The 25,230-nt window shown below is 33.7% G+C and overlaps 1 protein-coding gene across 13 annotated transcripts in view; it reads left to right on the top strand.

Annotated features, from left to right (window-relative positions):
* RYR2 (ryanodine receptor 2) overlaps positions 1-25,230 on the top strand; it is a 428,706-nt gene that overhangs the window by 381,988 nt on the left and 21,488 nt on the right. For all 13 annotated transcript variants that reach the window (XM_084513246.1, XM_084513253.1, XM_084513254.1 and 10 more), the window contains 9 exons: positions 3,135-3,234; positions 3,935-4,014; positions 6,070-6,146; positions 7,405-7,478; positions 18,532-18,612; positions 19,284-19,372; positions 20,769-20,897; positions 22,602-22,706; positions 24,706-24,787. In XM_084513246.1, the coding sequence (XP_084369372.1) occupies positions 3,135-3,234; positions 3,935-4,014; positions 6,070-6,146; positions 7,405-7,478; positions 18,532-18,612; positions 19,284-19,372; positions 20,769-20,897; positions 22,602-22,706; positions 24,706-24,787 (817 nt within the window). The remainder of the gene's footprint in view (positions 1-3,134; positions 3,235-3,934; positions 4,015-6,069; positions 6,147-7,404; positions 7,479-18,531; positions 18,613-19,283; positions 19,373-20,768; positions 20,898-22,601; positions 22,707-24,705; positions 24,788-25,230) is intronic.

Here is a 25,230-nt window from a genome sequence, read left to right on the forward strand (position 1 = left end):
AAGATGAATGGAAGGAGTATTTTTGAATTTATGAAGTGATTGAGTTAAGATAAAGAAGATAGAAGCATATGTTTACTTAGTAATGTTTAATAAATACCTTACTACAGGAAGTCTACCAGTGTCTTGTGAAGTATTATTGCATTCAAAATGTAGTTTTGAGGAAATTCAGAAACTGCTTACAGGCTGTCACTCACTGCATGTTTTTAAGAATGTGGTAGTTAATTCATGAACCTTTTTATCATTTTTATTGATGATGTTTAGACAGCACTTTCAAACATTTCTATTTAATTATATTTTGGTAGTATTATCAAATGATAGAAAATTTATATATGTCTGGTATTGAGGCACATCAGTATTCCTTGACTATGGAAAAATACGTAGAAGAAGAAGGCAGAGCAGGTAGCAGAGAAATGGCTTTAGAATAGCAAAGAACACTTTCATTATAAAATTCACTTTTAAGATTAACTATAATTATTCTGTTTGCTAATAATTTAGTAAATTCTACATTTTCCTATTACCTTATTCATATATTTAATCATCTGTACTTAAAAAAATTCCGTTGCTTTTACCAAACTTCTGTTTTTAGCCTATGGCTGTTTGCTATTATATATATATATATATAAGCATATATACATGTGTATATGTAGAAAATACTTGAGTTTCTGCTTTCAGAGCATGATGAAAAGATTTCATCATAGCAGCTTGCTGGAGAAAATCTGTAATGTAGGAATATTTGTAAATATATTTCTAAATGGTCAGCTTTTCCCCATATAAATGAAAAGCACTGAAGAAACAATAGATTTGGTTTTATTATTTGTTTTATTTATTTATTTATTTATGTTGAATTACTTAAAATGTTTCAGTTCATATGAAACATTTTTTACTTCCTGTTGTGATAGTTTTATGAAGTCAAGTCACTGGCTAATTATTTTGACATAGCTTCTTGAAATTAACTGGCGAGTACAATAAAGTGCAGAAAACCAACCTGTTGTCACAGGTAACCATTAGCAGTAAGCACACCTTAACAGAAATAAGGATACCTTGATCAGCTAGCAGCTCTAATAATTTAGCATACTTTCTCTGTTATGGGTGATCCACTAATCATCGGTAGTGCCATGTAGCAGGATTCATACTGTTCTGCTTTCCGAGCCAGCCTAACATGTATATGTGTTGCATAGAGAAGGCAACAGAGAGGAAGCATTGTCAAGCTGAAGAAAGCAACATGCTCTTTGGGAGTTATCACCAAAGGAATGATTGCTTTCAGAAGAAATGTATGTGGGTTTTTGTTTTGGTTTGGTCTATGTTGCTACTAGTTACATAGACAGCTAGATTTCTCACGGAAAATGTCACTCTTCTGACTTTAAGCCATTGGCAACACCTGTTTCTTCTGTTCTTCTGTAGTACCATTACCAGAATTGTGCATACCAACTTTGTTAGTCTGTAGATTATGCAGCTACATCCTTGCTATAAGCATTCTTAAGAACTTATCAAAAATGTTGTATAATTAAATTAGTATAGGTCTTGGTAGGTTTGTGAATAACAGATCTTACAATGAAAGACACCTTGAAAGATCATTGGGTCTAAAACAAAAAAGTAACTACTGGTAGGAAATAGTTTTAAATGATAAACATTGATCAACTTTCAGTGGCATCTGAAGCAAATGAACATATTTTATTGTAGGTATATGAAACCTGTGATGTCACAACTTTATGGTGGTGTGTGTGTGTGTGTGCGCGCACGCGCATACGTGTGTATGTCTGTTTTGTTTTTGTTGAACTCCCAGGAAGAGGTTTAAACATGAAGGCAAAACTTTCAAACCTTAGCATGGCTAAATATAAAGCAAAGCTGCCATTTTTTTTTCTTTTCCTTTTTTATGCCTCCATCTAGATTTGTCACATTATTTAAGGAAAAAAGAAAGATACAATTTAACCACAGGAGAGCTAATAGTGTGAAAAAAAAAACCCTGATGAATTTTGTTTCCGCAGCACGATATTATCAAAGATTTAAGAAACAAATTTGCCAGCCTCGGCGAGAACTCTCTGGTAACAGCATAAATGTCTGTGTTGGTTTGCTTTTCAGTTAAAGGTTTCTTTTTCATTCATTTGAACACACATTTCTCTTTTTCTCTTTTTCCCCTCTTTATTTTCTCTTTATTATTCATACCCTCTATTTAGCAAGCCTTCATTTTTTAAACCTCTTCCATCTTCCAATGTCTTTTTTCTGTAATTTGGATGGAAAGTTTATGGCAGCAAAGCTGTCATTCTGGCTACTTCTGCTGCAGCTGTTCCTGCTTTTAGGTCATACATGTTTTGGGCGTTGTGTTTATGGACATGATACTGATCGTGTCATGTTCCTTTTGAGTAAGCTTTTTACCACGCCATCTGATGGATTCACTGTCATAGGGCTCTATGCAACTTCCATTTTTCAACTTATACTGCTTAGTCACCCTCAATTCTCCAGCAAACTTGGATTAATTTTGTGAAAGTTCAAACATATCTGGAATTAACTGTGCCTTTATGTTTGCTCTTAACGCTCTTCTTTATTTTTTCAGTAGTAGTTTAAATTATAAAAAATAAACTTCACCATTGCTCAAGCAGTGCCATGCAGTATTGTTTGTTGCCGCTAGAGAATGCAAAATATAAAAGCACAGTGCATTCTATCAAATATTCGTTCGGTAGTGTGGGCAATTTGTATTGTAATAAAGAGTTTTGAAAAAAAATTGAGATGCTTCTGTTAGTCTGGTATTCAGCAACAACTTGCAAGTCAAGAGCCACATACTGAGCAGTATGAAGTTATGGTCACGCTATAGAAGATTATTAAGAGTGTGAACTGTTGCACAAAAGTGCAAGTTTGGTATATGGAGTATATATATAATGAACATGGACTTTGAACTAACCTAATAATTTACAATTGAAATAACTCTTTTCAGATAAACTACTAAAAGCACATTAAAGAAAAATATGAAGGGGAAGAATATTACATGAACATGTTAAATATCTGTTCAGTAGCATTGTCTGTATTAAATTGGTCCACGATGTTGCCATAGAGCCCATATACTAAGAGAAAACCAAAAACCTTTGGAGAATTGATAGTAACTGAAGTCCTCATCTTAAATGACTGGAATTTTTGTTCAGGAAAAAGAAATGGAAAAGCAAAAACTTCTGTATCAGCAAGCCAGACTGCATGACCGAGGTGCTGCTGAGATGGTTCTTCAGACAATCAGTGCTAGTAAAGGTAATATCCTGTTGTGTAGATCACACGCTAAAGCTAATTTCTTACTATCTTTGAAATTATTGCAATTCTTATTGTGCAAAATCTACAAATGTTTGACAGTAATGCCTGCTTTCAAAATGCGTGTAAAGTTTCAAAAATTATTGGCAGCTCATTCAGAGTAATAATAAAGTTTAAATGATGCTTTGTCCCTTAGATGACATCTTCCTCTAAAATTTGCTGCTTCCATTGTCTCTTCTATGCTTTATTTCTACAGTAGCAATTTAAAAACTTCCTGTTAGCCAACTTCAGATAATGTAGCTAAATGCTTTAGATTGTTATTTTCATATGAAATAGGAGATAATTGTCTAGACTGGCATGCAGAGGAAATACATTGTTATATGTGAAGGCTAACTTAAAATTGTGCACTCAGCCTTAAATCCAGAGTTAGATGATCTTATGAATGAAACAGCATTTGTATTATGATCACTTATTCCTTCTTGTCTTACGTTTTGTGTGCAGTGTATACGTTAGTTACACTATGTCACAGGCACTCATAAAGATATTAACTCAAGCTAGATATCATGAAAGAAAAATAGTATGTTTTACATGAGAAACAGGAAGGTCTCTCCTGATAAATTTCCATTTAAGTGATTGCATGGATAAGTTAATAGAACATTCTTATATTAAAGTATGATCTAAAAGTATTTTTAATTATTTTAAGGTGAGATGGGGCCAATGGTTGCAGCTACCCTAAAGCTAGGGATTGCCATCTTAAATGGAGGAAATTCTACTGTTCAACAGGTAAAGTACTCATCTATTTTTTACCCATTCTAGTTACTATACAACTTTATACCATGGTCCTTATTACTGTAATGAATTATGTAATAAGTCTCAAGTTCTATTTATACTCATAATCTTATCATCAGAAGAAAGTTCACAAAATACTTTGTTTTCTAGGGATATACTTTTTATCTGTACACATATTTAATCTACAGAACACAAGGCTAAAAGAAATGTTTTGCACCTCAGCTGGAAGGGTGAAACTGTATGTCAAATTGTTAACTCCTGTTCTATGAGAGAAAATAATTTCTGGGTAGATTGGCATTGTCCTGTAGCCAGTAGAGCAAAATTGATGGCCCCAGTTTTCATCAAGACATTTTTACACAACATAAATCCTTGGCTTATGCCATAGGCAGTTTTGGTGATAAAAGCTTAAATGCTTTTATATATATATGGTGATAAAAACTTAAACGTGATTTGCAAATTTAAAGTAATTAAATGTGGTAAACAGAGTACAATTCTGGTATTCTGACAACATTCTGTACTGATGAAGAGAAGTGCCTCGTACAGACTACATTCAGCATTTTGTACTAGTTGAAGATTCCTGAAATGAAAGGTTTCAGAGCTGCCATTACTACATTGCTGTAGGGTGGTTTGAAGAAATACAGACAACTGGGAATAGATGAGGTCCTCTGTTAAGCAACCATGAAGCATTTGAGTGCAGCTGAAAATAATATTATTTTCAGAGGCTATGTTTCCAGGAAGTGACCTGAAAAACCACATATTGTTCAGAAAAATATCTACTTGAACAGTTCTTTGTGGTGTCATGATATTTAAATGACTTATGAAAAATATGATATTTGTATATAGTTATTTAATATGAATTTGTAATGCAACAATTTATTTATTTTTTTTAATGATTTGTCAAACAACTCAGAGAAGAATACAGGAATCAATTACTAGGTTGCAATAATACTAATTCCAGTAGTCTAAGTTACATCTTTGTAACATAAAAGCATCAAATAATTCAGCTAGAATTCCTGTTTTACAGTTGCCTCATTTCTGTACCTTTTCTCTGATGTTTTCCTCACCTTTCCAATTTTTCTTTGGGGCCTAAGATGAACTCCTCAGTCTTCCTTGGGATGAGTAGTGTGGGGAGAGGAAGATGTGTGGAAGTGGTTTTGAAAATTCATCATCATTTGGAGTTCTATGCTGCAATCAGTATGCCATTGATCGTGCTGGGCGTTCCTCTTCTATCATCTTAAGGGTTATGATGATACATTGTCTGCTTTTGTACTTTTTTCTTTTTGGAGGTTATCTATTACCTATTTTTCCCATTCTCTTTGTTTTTTTTTTTTTGTTTTTTTTTTTTTTTTTTTCAAAATTAATTCTACATCATTCTCAAAGTGAATTATTGTAGCATTCCACCTGAGATTGATCACAGATTGATCTTTGACCACTGTGATATTTTTTTCATATGTGGGACCTATGAAAAAGTATCATCATGTATCTTCATTAAGTTCACTCCACTGAATAACTTCTTGTTATTGCAATCTGTTATCAGATAGGTAATGTACACTGCACTACAGCTAAAACAAATTTTAAAAATACTCCCCTGACTACTAACATGCTATTGTAGCTAAAATAACCCATGACAAGCTGAAGCCATATCAAGTCCAGTCTGGTGCTGAAATAGTAGTCAATAGAAATTTGTGGCCAAATATTGGCAAGATCATATTTATATGAAGCACTAAATTCTGCTGACTGTGTTGACTTTAGTTATTATCTTTCCCATGTTTTTCCCATGTTTTAGGAAGGAGTATCCAAAATAGATGTCCTTTTCCGTCAAGGACATGAACTTGATGTTCTGTCAAGGCATGAGCTTTAAATATTCTTTTCATTTTTTTATATCTGGAATTTTCTTAGCGACGCTTTATTATGAAACCTGTAAATATTAGAGATATTTCAAAACACCGACTTCACTAGTAATCTAGAATCTATTTAACGTTAAGTAAATTAGAGTAACAAATGCTATAAAGATTAATTCTCTGAGTATATAATCTGTGTTTACTGCAGAAAATGCTTGACTACCTCAAGGATAAGAAAGATGTGGGTTTCTTTCAGAGTCTTGCTGGTCTTATGCAGTCCTGTAGGTAAGAAAATATCTGTCAAAATTCTTTATTTTGTATTTAGGTTTTCTTCCGCAGGACGTATACTTTTGGAAAAAAACTTTGGAAAATTGCTATGTATCTTTTGCAAACAGCACCAGGGCACTGCAATTTGCTAGAGTTTGGGTTGGATAAAGTGATGCTTATGGTATGCAAATCTTCATATAACCAATCTACCTTGGTTATTGGAAATGTTTATGGCATTTGTGTCTACTCTGAGATATGCCAGAAAACAGCTCCAGAGTTAGGAGCATTCTTCAGGACTGAATTTGTAACTCTGGAGGTAATACTGCAGAGAGCAAGTTAATGATCAATGTTAAGTAGTCATAAAGATTTTGGGAAAACACAATTTGTTAGAAGCATTAATAGTATTGCAGAGTACAATGGAAAACCATGATTTAATAAACTGAGGAGGTACTGTGACTTGTTTGTCCATTCATGCTTCTTGACAGTTTATGTTGATCATATGTAAACTCTTTAAATACACTAAGAGTAAACCATATGTTCATTAATACATTATTTAACCATAAAACTAGACTGAGACTAAAGGCTCAGCCTTCTGTTATGTCAATGGTACTATGCTATATCCTTTCTTCATAACACTGACTTCAGCGAAGTTTCACTTTAAATTCAGTTAGGTTGGAGTTAATCAACATTCATATGACTTTTGTAAACTTTCTTGCTTATGAACAAAAGTTATCCATGGCAAGTTGACATCCTAACCAATGAAAGGCAGAACTATGCAGATTCACAGATAGAAATCTGTAAGGGTACATGTTTTTTATGTCCAGGTAATTCAGCATAGATGTCCCTATGGCATCTTCAGTTTTTCAGAACATGGAGGGAGGAAAACTGAATGGAACTGATAGTGACATAGGTTTTTTAGGGACCTTGCTGCTTGGGATAAAATTGACTATAATATGAAAGCAGTCAATCATGTGGCCTCTTTACAACCCAGAAAATTAGTATTTATATCATAAACACATACGTTCACTTTTTTGATCAATCATAAAGAGCTAAATTCTATTGTCGTTTGCAGGGCAAAAAAGCAGGTTAAGTCTGTAGCACTGAATTTTGTAATCTTGTAGCAGGCAGGTATATTAAGCCACTAAAATGTATCTTCTTGACACTAGTATGATTATAAACTTAAATGAAATCACAAATCTTTCTCTGTCTTTCACAAATTGAAATATTGCACATTTTTCATTAATCACTGCACAAATACAATTTTTTCTCATTGCAGTGTTCTTGACCTAAATGCATTCGAACGTCAGAACAAAGCAGAAGGCCTTGGCATGGTGACCGAAGAGGGATCAGGTAATATCAATTTAACAGAAATAATCTGTGAACTTTTCTACGTTTTGTAGAAGCAAATCTGAAAGAAACCTTTAAATATATATAGAGAGGCTGAAGCTAATTGGCTGACCAAAGCCCATGCTTGTCAGTAGTAAATTACTAGCATGTGTTGAGTTTCAGAAATGTCTCAAAGGAACCTTACCCAACATTCCGGAGAAGTGAAGACCATATTACATGCAAAATTGAAAACAGATTCTAGTTACAAACAGCAGTGTTTATGCATGTAAAACATTTCAGAAGTCCCCAGCTAGATTCAGCATAAAATGAAATTAAAAGCTCCCACCTGATTTCTTAAACTGTCTTGGCTAGAATGAAAGCCAGAAATTTAGTTAAGCAATAAGTTAAATATTAGAGGTCAAGAGAGCTGTATCTGTTGTTTGGAAAAAAAAGTCTGCTGGGAAAGCTGCTGCTTAGAAACACTCTTTTTCTGTTTGTCTGTGGGGAAATATTATTAAAAAAACAAAACAAAACAAAAACAAACAAACAAAAAAAAAACACTTCATTTTTGACTTTGAGCCAATGTAGCTTTCTACCTTCTGTGTTGTCAGTTCACTGTCAGTTTCTTTCTTCTGTCTGACAGTAAGTTCTGCGACTCCCTTCCTGTGATTGTCTGGAACTGTTAGGTTCATTCTTACGTGATTGACTGAGCTACCAAAGCACATTTTCTCCACTTACCTTCAATATTTTTTATGGTATATTTTTATGTTTAAATCCTACAGTGACCTAATCTTTTAACATGTTTTTATCTTAAAATCAAGGTAAAAAAGCTTGACTGCGTAATCATCATTGCATTTTGGCACTCATAATTCATACCTGCAACATTGTGTATCCCATCGGCTGTTGTGCCTGTAGCTCTTTTATGTGGCATATTTCTTGATTATTCAACTGCTTGTCTCAAATCAAAACCATGAACTATTACATTTGACTGGATTACTTCAGGGCTGATAATATATGCTGTTTCTCTAAAAGTGCTCCCACAGTTTAAGTTATAAATCAAATCCTGCTAGATTTATGTGAGTAAACAAAATAAAGTGAACCCATGTGGATAAATTTTGGTTACATGATTGTGGATTGAACACTGATAAAATTATCTGGCATATAAGATTTTTGCTGTTACTTTGATGTTTTACTGAAAATTATCCTGCACAATGTTTTGCTCTTTTGGACAATACTTCAATTACTAAATATTTAAATCTATTTATAATGCTGAATTTTAGGATGGACTGTCAAGACACAGATTCATTTTTATTTTAACCAGCTGCCTGTATTTCTAGAAAAGCCAGATCTTGAATGCAGATATAAATAATTCTTTGAACACTGCATACTCTACTTATGTTAGAGTATTTTTATGCTTCCTCATTTGAGGGATTTTTTTGTTTTGCTGTTTATTTGATCTTTCTCTTTTAGTATAAAACTAATTTTGCCAAAACCAATACTAAGTATATTTTATGTTTGCTAAAAAAAATTCTCAACTTTTTTTCCTTTTTTTTTTTTTTTCCTGTTTCCTTTTCTTTGAACTAAATGTCCTCCCTTCCTCAGTCATCACTCATGAGCGTGGTAATTATTAAAAAGAACTGCCTTTTCTTTATTTTTCCTGCTGTTAGCTTTGTGTCAGCACTGTACAGCTCCTGAACACCATTAGATTACTGATAAACTACTGGTTCTTTACTATTATTATTGTAATTGTGTATTCCAAACTTTTTGGTTTTCATGTCAACTCTCCCCACTCTGTTCTTCCTCCTTTTCTCAGGATTTGCACAGTAACTGGCACACTAGATGTAAGAGCAGCAAGCTTTTTTAAACTTTTTTTCCTTTTTTCTTTAGTTTCCTTTTCTTTATTATTTCTTTTTATTTTAGTAAGCCCAGTATTTGCAATGGATGAATGTTTAAAAAAAAATTACCTATACATACATAGTTTTGTGCTGTACTCCTCCTGTAGTATTTATGTTGTGCATTGAATGTGGCTTTATTGCTGCATTGTTTTGTGCAAACACAGGAAATCAGTGGTGGATCCAGTGAGGATTTGAGGGTGGTTAGTGAGGAGAGAACTTTCCACTGGCTAGGTTTATCTAATGTGTCTGGGAATTTATACCAGAAAGTGTGGTGCTTCTCTGATTTATAAGAATCAATGTTTACAGGTGGCTCTTCCTTGCTCTGAAAGCTACTTGAGGTACTAAGGTTCCTATACCTCTACAGTACTCTAAAATACAGAAAGGAAAGTTTTGGGTGGAGCAGTTGCCATGAGATGTTGTTATCACTGTGAGAACTGAAAATTTAAAATACAAAATGTGTATACCATTCAGCAGAAACACTTAAACACAGCAGATGGCTTTTCATTAGCCAAATGTTGAGGTGGATTGGTGGGGGATCTGGATTTTTGTTTGTTTTCTCAGTGGAATTTTCATTTATTAGATAACAGAATTCTACCGTTAGATCATGTGTTTTAGTTCTCTTTGTTACAGACAAGCAGCAGCAATATCAAGATACAGTAATCATACTGTGTCAAATATTTCTTGATGCAAAGGGATAATATTTACTAACAGAACCTTTTTATAGATTAATATCCAGTTATTGGAAACTCAAGAAAACAGAACAAAACAAAGCCAAACCAAAAAAGGCTGTACTTTTTCTTGTTAGTGTTACTTTATTCTTGATATTATACTACCTTCAATAATAATAATAATAAATTTTATATTATGAAGCACACCTTTTTCAATTAATTGAAAAGTAGTTTACAGAAGAGTTGGATAGTCACTGGTATTAAGTCCTGATAGCATTATGAAAGCCCAGCCAGTGTGTCTTTTGGGAAACTCTGTGGTGAATAGTTTTCAGGTATCCTAAACTTTATGGGATACATGATATTGTATGTCTGTTTGCAATCCTATGAATAACCTATGAATATGTAAAATACTTCCAAGGAAGCAGCAATGGTAGATATGGAACTGTTTGTTTTTTTTTTTTTTTTCCCATTAATTTTTTTTTAGGGGAGATACTTACTCTAAGAGTAATTAATTACTCCTCTATGAGGATCATTTTATTGATTCCTGAGCAAATGGCACGATGCAAATAAAATGTGCACTGTGGCCTGTTTCTCATGTCATCTGAATTTGATGCAGAAGCATATCAATAAATAACTGTAACTGATTTTACTACCTGGAAGTCTGAAACTGTTCTTGCCAAAAATGAAGAAAAGCTGCTGTTGACACTTGTGAGAGTAAAGTCAACTTTTCATCAAGGGCAGTGCTATACAATAAAGGTTGTTTCTGGTCCCACGTCAACCTTGGCAATAGGCAGAAGGCCATGCACTGAGTCAAGATGGATTTGAGATTTATTGTTCTATTCCAACTGTTTCTTTGTGCTGTCCACATTTTAATCGCCTTTTCCTGATTTTCCTCTGACTGGTACTACCTTCCCTTTCCAAACCCTGGAACCCCCACTGGTAAAAACATTGATGGTTCTTTTGCAAACATGTTTCTTTCTTGTTTTTGTGATGTATTCAATGTTGTTTCTTCTGTACGTATTCTGTTTTGATTGTTCTGTTTCCTTTAAAAAAAAAAAAGAAAAAAAAAACGAATAAAATAGAGGGTTCAAAACAAAAGACACATAGAGATGCTTATTATCTTGTGATGTTTTTTCATTTAACACCCATATTCTGCTATTTCACTGTGGGTCAAAATAATCTTGAAAGTGCAGTGTTTTTCTCTTTTAAAAGATTTGCTTTATTTATCATGTCATGTGAAAAGTTTCTGCTTAGATAATCTTATCTTTGCTAGGCAGAGTTTATATCAGTGCTAGGCAGACTGATATTTTGAATTTTTTTTTAAGACTTCACAAAAGACTTCATAAAGAACACTGTGCATTTTGAGATGGAATTATTTTTCTTCCAAATTTTTCTTCCATATTTATTTCACAATCACGATGAACCTACTTGCTAATATACTTATAGTATAATTATATTATACTTACTATATTACTTATAGTTTGAAACTATCTTCCTTCTACATCATTATGAAAAAGCTTTCAGTAAATGCTGTTTTCAGTGAAATATGGTTGAATACATCAGGATAATTTTGCAGATAGGAAAAGAAGAATGAGGATAGATCCCTGAAGCTCAGCTATAATTCAAGAAAAAAATCCTTCCCCAAAACAGTAATACCCTTCAAATCTTTTAAGTATTGTAATGAAAAGTATTTCTCCACGTTTTTAATTTGAAGAACTTGTAAAATAACTAAACTAGGTAACTCTCTATAAAAGACATACTCATCCCCAATTTTTGGCTTGTATTATGTGGAAAGGTGACCAAGTTTCCAAGTGAAGAAGCCAGCTGATAAAATTAGGAAAATTTTGCATCAAAGTTCTCACTCATTCTGACTTCCAGTTCAATTTTCTGGAAATGCTGTTACTTTACTGTGTTTTGTTTGTTTGTTTGTTTGTTCATTTGTTTGTTTAAAGAGAACATTTCTCTGCAAACTTAATGTCCCGGTCTTTCACATTGATTGGATTTGTATTGACTGTTCATACTGCTCTTGGAAAACTATGTCTTCAACAGCCTTAATGTTAGTGTATTGGACTATAAAATTTTGAAATTTTAAACTATTTTTAGACTCCCAATTTTAACCAGAATCACAGAAGAAAAAAACTCAGCCGCATTTAACTGATACTGGATTTGAGAGACATCTTTGAGATAATAACATGGAAATAGAAATTTAAAGAGAGAAGTAGATCTTTTTTTGCCCCTTAGCTGACAGTCTTTGTCATGTGCTTTGTCACTTATGGAACTTGTCTCATTGATTTCTTCCCTCAGAGTCCAGGTTTCAGACAGGGAAAAGACATTTAAACAGTAATTGGTAGTTCACTACCATAGTACTAACTGATGGCAAAGATTCCATTTTCTTTAGTGAAGTCATAGTTAACACTGGCAAGATATACATCTTTCCTCAACAGAGTTGTTATTTTATGTAATCAAATGGAGCTTAGGAATTTAAACCTCACTTTTTGTTTTGAATTAAATTCATAATTTAACAGTAATTGTGCAATGATAAAAGATTCAAGAAATTATACTGAGAATGATGATTTAAAAACAATTTGGACTTTTAAGTACAAGCTGGGGAATGTCTAGGTTATAATCTTTTAGATGGGTGTTACAAAATTTAACTATATACCCCACATGTTCTATCTTGTGTTGCATGGTCACACATGTAGAAATAATACAATTTTAACACTTAAACCTACTTTTTAAGCCAGAGTGGGGGGATTTTTTTTGTTTTATTTCTCCACAGCTGAACATCAGTAGTTAGTTTTCAGCTAGTTTTTTCATACACCAGCAGGAAGTTGCTGGTTTACCCAGTAATACTATAAGTAACTGATTTTTTATTAGTAAAGCTCTATTTTTATTTTTTTATTTTTTTAATATTATGTCATTATTTTGTTTCTCCATAAGTTCTCAGAAGGCTTACTTTATTAAAATTTAATTTTAGAATGAAATCTGATCTGATGGTAGTTCTTAAAAGTACTTGTTATTTAACTGACTAAGAGTGGTGTACATGCTTTATAATAAATAGGTAGAATAAGTGTACATATCAGGGCTATTTTCAGCCATTAATAACATGAAATCAATAAATATTTCTTGTCCTTCACTAACATAGTCATGCTTGAGACAGTTTTCTAAGTTCAGTATAATCCACTGTAGGCTACATTGCAGTGGTGTTTTAATCCTTTTTATAACTGTATTTGAATCAGTGTTTGCATTTATAGAAGGCATTTAAGCAGTTTGAATTCAGAGAGATGGTTAAGCATAACTTAGTGAGAAAACAAGTGCTTTTCTTATTTGAATCAGATTCTTGAAAAGTGAAAGGCATGCAGTAGGCAGAATCCAACCCAGTATTGCCAGTGTCTTATAATAAGAATAAATTCAGTTGTTTTACAACGGAGTTATTTGCCTTTTGCTTAGCTGCCATCAAAAAGGAGCCCTCTTCATGAATGAATCATGAATGAATCATGAATGAATCATGAATATATGTGTACATCTCTGTGATATGTAGTGCTAGACAAATATTTCTGAGTAGAAATAGATTTCAGATATTTTCCATTAGGGATATTAGAGATAAATAAACACAAACAAACAACAACCAAAAAAAAGAGAGAATTATTAAACTTGGACACATGCACTTTCAAGGAAAAAGATATATATTTCATTTTTCATTCAATCTTATTTTCATTTCCTCTACAAGACTTCTGTTCCTCCAATACATCACAAACACAAGCTATGAGTTTTGCAAAAAACTACACACATAAATCCTTCATGTGTGTAGCCATACCATTTCCATACAGCATGAGCAATGGCAGCATTTTAACTATTATAACGTATGTCTAAGCAAATAGAGGCCAAAATATACATCATATCAACAGAAGCTAAAGAGCACGGTGTCATGACAACCGACATATCGTATACAGTGTGCATACTCGTGAGTACATTATCTATATAAATGTTTGTTTGTACTGGCATGAATTTGTGTGCACAGCAGCAAAGGTTGTTCTCAGATTTTATAGAAAGAAATGAATCTGCACTTCAGTTCTATAGTTTCCAACAGGACCACCTGTTGTTGTCAAAGTAGCATCTGAAAAATAAAATTCCTGACAATAACATTATTTTTTGTCAGATTTTCTTCAGCTGTAGAAATTAATAACCAGCATTATTTTAAATCTTAGTATGGCCAAGATGTTTGAAATATTTTTTGTGTATATGTTTTGTTTGTTTTGTTTAATTACTATTTAGTTTATATATAAATATTATTTTCAAAATGATTAGGTCTTTCCACTTAATGTGTGATGGTATACTGAACACTATTTGATTTTTGCAGAATTGTCCAATAACTTGCATTCATTTTGTGATTTCTCAGTAGCAGAGCTTAATAAAAGACCTTCCCAAACCCTTCCAATATTAACCCTTCCAACCTTTCTAGTAGGACTTCATTTTATTACATTTTTAAATTCCAGTGATTGTATTAAAAGCCAGAAGATTAGTCTATGATCTGTGTAATAATTTTAATGTGAGACTTGTTTTCCTTGTTCTGAGAAACGTTAATTGATATGATGGCAAGGAAAAGAGAGGTTTTAAAATACAAAACTATAACTTATGCTGTAGTCTATACAAATGGCTTTTACTTAGTGATAACTTGATATGCAAGAAATACATGGTTGGTTCCTTTATGGGCTTGATTTCACAAGCTGTAGTACCTCACAAATTTTCTGTGTGAGTTGTGATTTAAAAGCATTACCATCTAAGTAGTCAAGTTACATGCATTGCATGTGTGATGGTACAGGCGCTACAAAATATTTGGCTTTCTGTAATGCTTGTTTTTGCAAAATATAATTATTCACTTCAATCAACAAAGCATGACACCAAGTGTAACTTTAAGCATGCCAAGAGTTCAGTTACTGTTAGAAAAATATAATATAATCCTGCGGGATATTCTATATTCTGGACTTTGACCAGCAACATACAAAAGTATCTTGCAGGACTGAACCTGCATATCATTTTGAATAATATACTTTTAAGTGCACAGGCACCTCTTGATTGTATTCTTGGTTGTATTCACTCACATTGTATTTTTGGGCATATATATATGTGTACATTAATCAGTACTGTAAAAAACAGTAATTTCTTTTTCATTCCTAATTAGCTGAAGGTGTTTTCAGTTTTACCTGAATGAAAAAGTATATAAATAGTATTATTTCTGGGATAGAGAAAAAATGTCACAGAATGTAATTTACAACACAAGTCCTACCAGGAATGCCTTGAGGGCACTGGGGTTGTTTAGTGTGAAGAGGAGGCTCCAGGGAGACCTTATTGGTCTACAACTACGTAAAGGGAAGGTGTGGGGAGCTTGGAGTTGGCCTCTTCACACAGGTTAACTAGTGATAGGACTAGAGGGAATGGCCTCAAGTTGAGCCAGGGGAGGTTCAGGTTGGAAATGAGGAGACATTTCTTCTCAGAAACAGTAGTCAGGCATTGGAAGAGGTTGCCCAGGGATGTGGTGGCATCTAACCTGATTTCCTTTTATGATAAGATCACCCGTATGGTGGACCAAGGGAAACCAGCTGATGTGATTTTTTTGGACTTCAGCAAGGCTTTTGACACGGTTTCCCATAGGATCCTACTGGACAAAATGTCCACCATACAGCTAAATAAAAACATCATACGATGGGTGAGCAATTGGCTAACGGGCAGGGCCCAAAGGGTTATGGTAAATGGAGCTGCGTCAGGCTGGCGGGCGGTCACCAGTGGGGTCCCTCAAGGCTCCATTTTAGGGCCGGTACTTTTCAATATTTTTATAAATGATCTGGATGTAGGAATAGAGGGTATTTTGAGCAAGTTTGCTGATGACACCAAACTTGGAGGAGTTGTGGACTCAAATGAGGGCGTAAAGGCCTTGCAGAGGGATCTGGACAGGTTGGAGAGCTGGGCGATCACCAACCGCATGAAGTTCAATAAGAGCAAGTGCCGGGTCCTGCACCTGGGACGGGGAAACCCTGGCTGCATGTACAGACTGGGCGATGAGATGCTGGAGAGCAGCCTAGAAGAGAGGGATCTGGGGGTCGTGGTAGACAGCAAGTTGAATATGAGCCAGCAGTGTGCCCTGGCAGCCAGGAGGGCCAATCGTATCCTGGGGTGCATCAAGCACGGCATTGCTAGTAGGTCAAGGGAGGTGATTGTCCCGCTCTACTCTGCGCTGGTGCGGCCTCACCTCGAGTACTGTGTGCAGTTCTGGGCACCACAGTATAAAAAGGACATGAAACTGTTGGAAAGTGTCCAGAGGAGGGCTACGAAGATGGTGAAAGGCCTTGAGGGGAAGACGTACGAGGAACGGCTGAGGTCACTGGGCCTGTTCAGCCTGGAGAAGAGGAGGCTGAGGGGGGACCTCATCACAGTCTACAACTTCCTCGTAAGGGGTTGTCAAGAGGCAGGAGACCTTTTCTCCATTAACACTAGTGACAGGACCCGCGGGAACGGGGTTAAGCTGAGGCAGGGGAAATTTAGGCTGGACGTCAGGAGGGGGTTCTTCACAGAGAGGGTGGTTGCACACTGGAACAGGCTCCCCAGGGAAGTGGTCACTGCACCGAGCCTGTCTGAATTTAAGAAGAGATTGGACTGTGAACTTAGGCACATGGTCTGAACTTTTGGGTAGACCTGTGCGGTGTCAAAGAGTTGGACTTGATGATCCTTAAGGGTCCCTTCCAACTCAGGATATTCTATGATTCTATGATTCTATACCATTCCTGGGACCTTTCTGTTTTAAGGAAAGGTTGGACATGGTGCTTAGGGACATGGTTTAGTGGATGACATTGGTAGTAGGATGATGGTTGGACCAGGTGATCTTGGAGGTATTTTCCAACAGTGAATTTTATGATTCTATGATAAGTACACATTTGGAATTAGAATTAATGTCCCTATTTTACAATAAGTTGTATTTGCATATTTTTGAGTGATGTGTGTTCTGAGTAACATTACCTGTTGATGGTAACAGGAAAGAGTGCAATTATGTACTTTCAAAATATTTGTACTAGTTTTGAAAATGCTTTTGCTTCCAAGTCCTACCACTGTATTGAAACTTCCAGCTGTGATAATGTAATAGTAATATAATAATTTATAAATATACATTATAATTAGTGATCGATTGATATAGCAATTCTAATAATTCTTAATGTGATTATTATTGACTATAACCTTTTTTAAAGCTTCTTTGTTTTGTTTTGTTTTTAGTTTATATACTCTTCTGGTTTCCTTCTGTTCACGCACTGGAAAATACTGTCTTTATAGACATAAGATTTGGAAGTTCGCGTATCAGTCTAAAATATCTTCCCATTGAAAAAAAAAAATCTTTCAAATTATTCTGCAATCTTGATACATTTTTCTGTCCTATCCTTATGCTTTCTACAAATAACACTTGGCCACATAGTCACAAGATGCATGTTCTCAAAGAAACAAGTTTTTGTAATTTCAATTTTTGTTGCCATATGCACTCTAAATATTTATCCAAAGTCCTAAAATGGAAGTTTCTTTGCTTTTACTAGGTGATCTTTAATTATTTCATACACCTATATTGTTTTCCCATTGTCATTTTATTAGCTGTTCTTTTTTTTTTTTTTCCAACTGTGATTGTTTTCCTCGGTGAACGGTTGTTTGTCATCTTTGCAGTTCAGTGTACAAAGTTAACTGTATGTATTGATATAATTGAAAAAGTGACGTTTTAATAGAGGGCTTTTTAGCATACTCTTTTAAAGTGAAGAATCAAGAATATAATTTGAAGCTTCATACTTCTGGATATTATCTGTCCACAAAAAAAAAAAAAAAAAAGAACTTAAGGGTTTAATTCAGCAAAGCACGTTGGCATATACTCTAGTTCATTATAAGTTTAATGCTTTATTTTGTCAAGGGAGATGAAAGCCCAACATACATTTTGTGTCATCAGTAAGCAGGTGATAAATCCTCAGAAATGTCAGCCTAAAAGATTCTTGAAAATGCAGATAGCTGTAAATATCTTTTTTTTTTTTTTTTAGCTATTTATTTTAAAATAAAATATGTTAAAAACTAATAATTTATTTGAGGAATGATTTTCATTACTGTTCAATTAATTCTCTCTCTGTATTTTTAATTACCTTGTTTTGTGATGAATTAGAACCAAATTAATCTAATCCTAACCTTTGTATGTAATGCAGCATTCATGCCCAGCAAAGTTAAAGGAGAATGTAAATTGTGGATTATTTCTAAAATGTTGCCAAGCTCATGCTGCCATATTTATAACTCAAAATTTAAGTTTTATCATTTAATTGTTTTAAATAACATAACTATCTGCCAAGCATGAGTCATATGTGCTTCAGATAGATTGGTGGCTATAAATTTTCTCTCCTTTTCTCTCTTTCTTAAAATTAAATATGGAGATTTTCTGCAGGGGGTGTGGGGTGTTAATTGGCAGCCTGTGATAATCTGTGCTTCCATCTGGCCTTTCTACAGGAGAAAAGGTGATGCAGGATGATGAGTTTACCTGTGATCTCTTCCGCTTTCTTCAACTACTTTGTGAAGGACATAACTCAGGTTTGTGGGCAGGCTTCCAGCTAAGTCAAGGTGGTGGTAACTTAAAGATAACTATAAAGATAAAAGACATTCACTGCTGTAAGTTTGGCAGTGTTTATAAAATTTTATGAAAGATAGTGTAGCTGCTGGACTAGACATGAAAGGAAAATATTTATTTGTAATGAAAATCTCAGGTTGTTTAATCTGTTCCAACATTGTAGAAAAGGTATGGGTTTCCAGAATGATGAGTTTTCAGTCTTGACCTGACTAGGAAAGGTAAACTATATAGGAAAATATATGTGGCTTATGACTTCGAGTCAGTTATTGAGAGGGAAAAAAAAAAAGAAAAAATTGTATTAGTTGTTGGACATATTTCTGACCTTGTAAACAGCAATTGTATAATTAAGAGACTTGATTTCACTGTCACTTAGGAAAATGTATATCATTAAACATAATAATAATACATATTATTAAACATAATCAAATTTTGGGCTTATGGTTTGCTGATGGACTGATGTGATCTCTGCAATAAAATGCAGACGGCATGCTAAAGACATTTTTTTGAAAAAACAAAGTAACAACAAAAAAAATGCATTTATTTAAGCTATACTTTCCTTGGAATTAATTTGCAGGAATCACTTTGTAAGTCTTTAGCACTTAAATGTAAATTGAACTTTTATTTGAATTTTTAGATTTTCAAAATTATCTGAGAACTCAGACTGGTAACAACACAACTGTTAATATTATCATTTCCACTGTGGATTACTTATTGAGAGTTCAGGTAGGTTAACTTCTGTACTAATCAAGTAAATGATGATAATGACTTTCATTTATGCAACATTATACTTTTAGTTTATTTCAATCATAAGTTAGACTGTTCTATGTGGAAACTCTGAGTTTCTTAATTTCTCTGGTATATCCTTCTGGAATAAGTCATTTCCTATCATAAAAGTTCTGTTTACAGCTAGGTTGAACTTCATCTTTATCATAAAATGTTCAGCTTTATCAGACAAGCACATGTATTTGTGATTACATTTATTTTGTTCATTATAATCCATTTTGTTGAAAAAACAGTCTGTAATTCTCTACTGGTTACAGTTCTTAAAGTGTTGTTATGCTGCCCTATGGGAGTAAAAGTGGCAGAAGTGTAAAAGGCTAATATCAACCACTGTATACAAAAATTCAGTGAAGTCTGTTAACCAACCAGCACAGGCAGAAAGTAGACATGCTAAGGAAGTGCATAAAACTCTAGCCAGTAATTGACTGTGACTACCCTGTGACTGAAAAGTGTTTTCTATTGTTCAGCTTGAGATTCAGACAGCTGTTTTTTCATCCATGTTCTGATTCAGTCTGAACATTGGTCAGCTAGATGCACAGCCATGTGATGGCATGCAGTAAAGTGTAAGAATAGTCTAATCTTTATTTAGCTAGTTAAATTTTCTCTTTAGTCATGTATGTATGGTGTCTAAGAATTCCAATCTATTAAAATCAGTATTCTTTAAGTTGCTGTTGTTACCAATGTTGCTATTTATCCTTACACATTCTGTAGAAGTTGTAGGGACAATACAATTTCTATTCCATTGCTTACTTTGTTGAAACTTTAATAAGGTTTCCTTTGAGGAAGACAGAAAGAAGAATCATGCACACAAAGCAACATTTGTTCCTGCTATTGACTGGGTGTCAAGCAAACAGTATAAAGAGCAGCATGCAGCATTGCCATACTATTGAGACCTGTTCAGAATGCAGAATATGGCAGATACCAACAGATCTAGCTCTCTGTCTGTCTCTCTATATATCTTTTTTTTTTTTTTTAATCTTGATTTTGAGGTATATGGGGGAGGTTTGTGTATTTTTATTTTATTTTATTTTATTTTATTTTATTTTATTTTATTTTATTTTATTTTATTTTATTTTATTTTATTTTATTTTATTTTATTTTATTATTTCAGTTTACTATTGTTCCTATTGATTCCCGTGAGATGAAAATACAGTTCTTGAAGTAACACTTGACAACCTGTATGGAGTTTAAAACATTTTTGTGATCATTTAAGAACCTTTATAAAATAAATACTTTCCAGAACTGTATTCCTAGCTAATATGTTTCTGATCTTGATGAAGAACTGGTTAGAGAAATTTTGATTACATAATCTCTTCGTGCTTCTCATAACTGTTTTTAGGAGTCCATTAGTGATTTCTATTGGTATTATTCTGGGAAGGATGTTATTGATGAGCAAGGACAACGGAATTTTTCCAAAGCCATCCAGGTTGCAAAACAGGTTTTCAATACTCTCACAGAGTATATCCAGGTAAGTTAGTTTATTTCTAATTTTATGGATTTGAAAGAAAATGAATAATACCTTTGTAATAAAGACAATGTACAGCTAGATAAAATATATATCGGGATATAATATAGGTACGTTTAAACTTCAAAATTATTTTAGTGCATTTATTTATGTAGAAAAAGAAGTTTTGTATAGCTGGCACTACTCCCTGATCCATTAGTTGTATGAATAGTAGGTAGAGTTTGTTTTATTCTGATCAAGTCACATGTTACATTTGATAACTGTAGAGATGTACTTGGGGTAGACAGTGATAAATGAGAAGACATACTGGCAGGATTCAAAGAAGACTAGTGAGAGACTAATGAAGAAATCAAATGTTCTGTGTTCTAAGGCAGCTTTGGGTTGCTTGCAGAAAATAAAAAATGGAGTAGTTCACTGAATGACTAATCTGAAAATGTATTCAAAAAAGTAACTTGTTTATATTATACGCTTCATAATGCAAGTCCTGCAAGAAAGCTTCAGTTTATTTCTGAACTGCTTGGCTTTTGCCATCTTAAAATTGTTGCCATTGCCTTTGTGGTCTTCTACAAACAGCAAGTCTTTTCTTTTTTTCTTTTTTTTTTTTTTTTGAAAGCAAATTTCTTCAGGTTTGGTTGTATTCTTTTAATGTATTTTTTAATGTGTGATTAAGAATTGGTAAAGGGGAGTGTTGAATGTAATTTAGTGTTTTTATCATTATTATGCTGCTTTTGCAAAATAAGACTAGAAGTTTTTGAATACCAAACTGATAATTAATTTGCACAATGAATCTGAAAACTGAAGTATTCCTCATGAAATAGTAATTAGCCTTAATTCTATTTACAGATGGGATTAATTCTGTCAAAATAACAATATGGCAGTTCTTTCATGCTATTTAAAGAACTAGGCATAATTTAATTCTTATTAATTCCTCATGTAAATCCATCAAAAATATTATAATTTGCTTCCACATATAATAATCAGGTTAGAGAGCATCCCGTTAGACTATATGTCTATTATACTGTTCTCCTTCAACTGGAAATGTATATTATGAAAATAATATTTTATTTCATGAGGATCAAGTGTGATAGCATTGGAACATGTAAATCTGAGTAAAGGCAGCTTATAGTCACGAGTGTACATGTGCTTGTTGTAAACATATTTGGCAAGTCACAAATAGCATTGTTAGCTAGTAATTGTTTTATTTACTGTTCTCTAAAGTTTCAAAATATTTTGTAATCCTGCTTTTTTGAAGTTGGAATTTTTTGAATAATATTATTTAGCACTGCTTTCTAGAACAGGTGGAATATACTGGGAAAAAAAGAAATGAGGAATCTTAGTCCCTTATCACTTATACCAATTTTGCATCAATCCCATATTAATTAATTCCTGAGTTATTGTATTAAGTAGGGAAGAATCAGTTTGAAGATTTTGTACCTCTCTAACATTTGCAGTTTAATGTTGCAGACAGCTGTACTTTTTATGGTTCTGAAATGGGACTCAGCTAAAACAGAAAGAATGGCTATTAGAAATATGCATTGCTTATGGTCAGTGGTGTTGCAAGATAAAAAAATCTGTATATGCTTAGCTTTTCACGGCAGTTTTTAAAGGACAGACCCCCTACTATGCTTCTCTATTGTTTATACTTGTCTTTTGTTAAGTTTCTTCCAAATAAAACCTACCTTTCTTCTCTTGTTGACTTATCAATAGGGGCCATGTACTGGGAATCAGCAAAGTCTGGCACACAGCAGGCTATGGGATGCTGTAGTTGGTTTTCTTCATGTGTTTGCCCACATGCAGATGAAGCTGTCCCAGGTATCTTTTAGTTTTTGTTTGTAAAGTTGCTAACTTATAATAATGATAAAGTGTCTTGTTAGTATGTTTAAATAACTAATTACCACAGTTAATAATGGAGGTATGAGGAAAAATAAGAGGCAGAGCTGAGAGAATAAAACAAAGCTGAGGGTATAAATTACAGAGTCAAAGTGCTCATGAGCACCAGGCTTATAACAAGGTTCGATGAAGTTGAAAATGAATCATATAACGTGAAATCAGAGAAAAGCAATCCATTTCCTGTGTTTCATATCAAAGTTCTGCCTCCATGTTTTCTGCAATTTTGCACAAGCTTTTTATGTAGCATCTCTCTTCCCTGTTCAGGTGCCTAGTTCAATGCAGACATCTAAGTCCTTTCTACTCTGAATAGACAAGAATTGTAATTTATCCTTACAATATGGTGTAGAGAACTAGCACAGACAGCTCTTTAGAGCTAAAGTTAGATGGGAAGAATCCTAACTTTAAGCAGTCTGTTTTTCAACTTTTTAACTTTTTAAAAAATTGCAGTTATCCTTATATTACACATCTTAATCGAAAGTAGAAAATAATCCTGATTTTTTTTAAATAACTAAACATTCTCAGAGAAGTGTCATAATCTTGAAAACATTTTAGTTGTTAAGTAATAAAACTCTGAAGGCTATGAAGTTTTTAGACCTGATTTTTTATTTACTTATAATGTATATGAAGTATATGTAAGTACATGTCAGTATTTTTGAATGTGTTGCGTAAATGGAGATAGTCTTGCTTAAATGGTTTTCCTACCAACCCTTGGGACTTTACCAGTGGAAGTAGGTCAGTTACTTAGATCTGTGGACTTTTCTGCTACCATTCTGGTTCTTATTTGTTACTGATAAATAGGTGTCACTTTCCAGTAGATAGCATCATAGTGAAAGTTGATTTTCAAAGTGATGCAATGAATTTTTCCTAAGGTGTCTTTGTAAGCCCGTGTACCATGTATTGTCATTTTGGAACATCTTTGTTATTTTCAGAATAGAAAAAAACAATCAATGATTGGGTAGGCCACAGTGGTGACTGTTATGCTTTCTTCCTAAATCACTAAAGCAAGATGGAAACTAGTATACAAGTAGTTACAGACAGGAAGTAAAATACATAAAATTAATTGTTGATTAATAAATCTGATGTGATCATTGGTAAGATTTGTTTTCACAATAATGGCAAGATTTTAGTCTCAGCTGTGTGCAGAGTGGTTTCTTACAATCTTATAACTATAACATCTAGAAAATAATGATACCCTGCCACTTTGGAGAGAGCCAAAATGCTTTGCTCAACAAAGTTCATTGTAGTGAGTGGAGTTAGACTGTTTTGAGTAATGACAGAAACGTGGTCTGCTCCAAATAGAGATGTGTATAAATTGAGATGGTGCCTTTTTCTTGTGTGGAGTTCAGACTCTTCGGGCCTTCCAGAGCTCACTTGGGCTGTTTTATTAATTTATTCTTTCTTATTGCAAGAATATACTAATTGCACTGTGTTCAAATACCATTTTTCAAAGGTGTTGAGTGTGGCTAAATGGATTTATGTTGTCATATGTTGTCATATGGCATCTTTCTATACCTGGGGTTTGCTTAAGGAAAGTATTTGGTCTTTGTTTTAAACCAGAAGTTTCCAGAACAAAAGTCCCGGTCCCATCTCTCCCCCCGCCCCCCCCAAAAAAATAAATAAAAATCAGTCACTTTGAAGCATGTTACACTTTGTCTTCTGTGTGCTGCTGCCATTATTTTTTTCCAAGGCTGTGAACTTGATTATACTAACAGCAACACTGCTTTAGCTGACATGAAACTTTACAGAGGCATCATCTGTGAGCCAGACATACCTTATTATTGCTTTATTGCTGTGTTACCAGTTATGATCCTAATAGCTTCTTAAATTTTAAATCTTATTTTTACAGGGTGAAATCTGCATGCACATATATGAATGTCAAAAAAATCAGTAGATATTATATATATTGTATTCATTTCTTTAGGATTCCAGTCAAATTGAATTACTGAAAGAATTAATGGATCTTCAAAAGGATATGGTTGTCATGTTGCTGTCTATGCTGGAAGGTAGGTAAAGTGTAATTTGAAATTCTCTTTTGCAATTGCTTTAGCAACATTTTCACCTTTGTGTTTAATGTTCCATTTTCCTTTAGGTTTTTGATTTTTATGTATCAGCTGTGAGATCTTAAATTGCATGGAAGATTGATACAGTCCAGTCGATATCATTTATGTTACTTCTGAATGTCAGAATTGCATAAAATCCAGCTGTGACATAGGTTTTACTTTGTTTCTGTGAATATGGCCTATCTTTTGCCTTAAGTGAGAAGTTTTTGTTTGTTTGTTTGTTTTTAACTCTAGGTTGAAATTCTAAATTCCAAGAACTGAGACATTTATCTATCGTTTTATTAATAGATTTTTTTTTTTATATTGCATTTGTTTTTATAATGGTCTTAGCCATGAAGAATAGGCTTTGATTTATTTAGTGAGTAGGTTCAAGTTTCCTTATGACT

The sequence above is a fragment of the Aythya ferina genome (genome assembly GCF_964211825.1).
Source record: "Aythya ferina genome assembly, chromosome: 3".
NCBI lineage: Eukaryota > Metazoa > Chordata > Aves > Anseriformes > Anatidae > Aythya > Aythya ferina.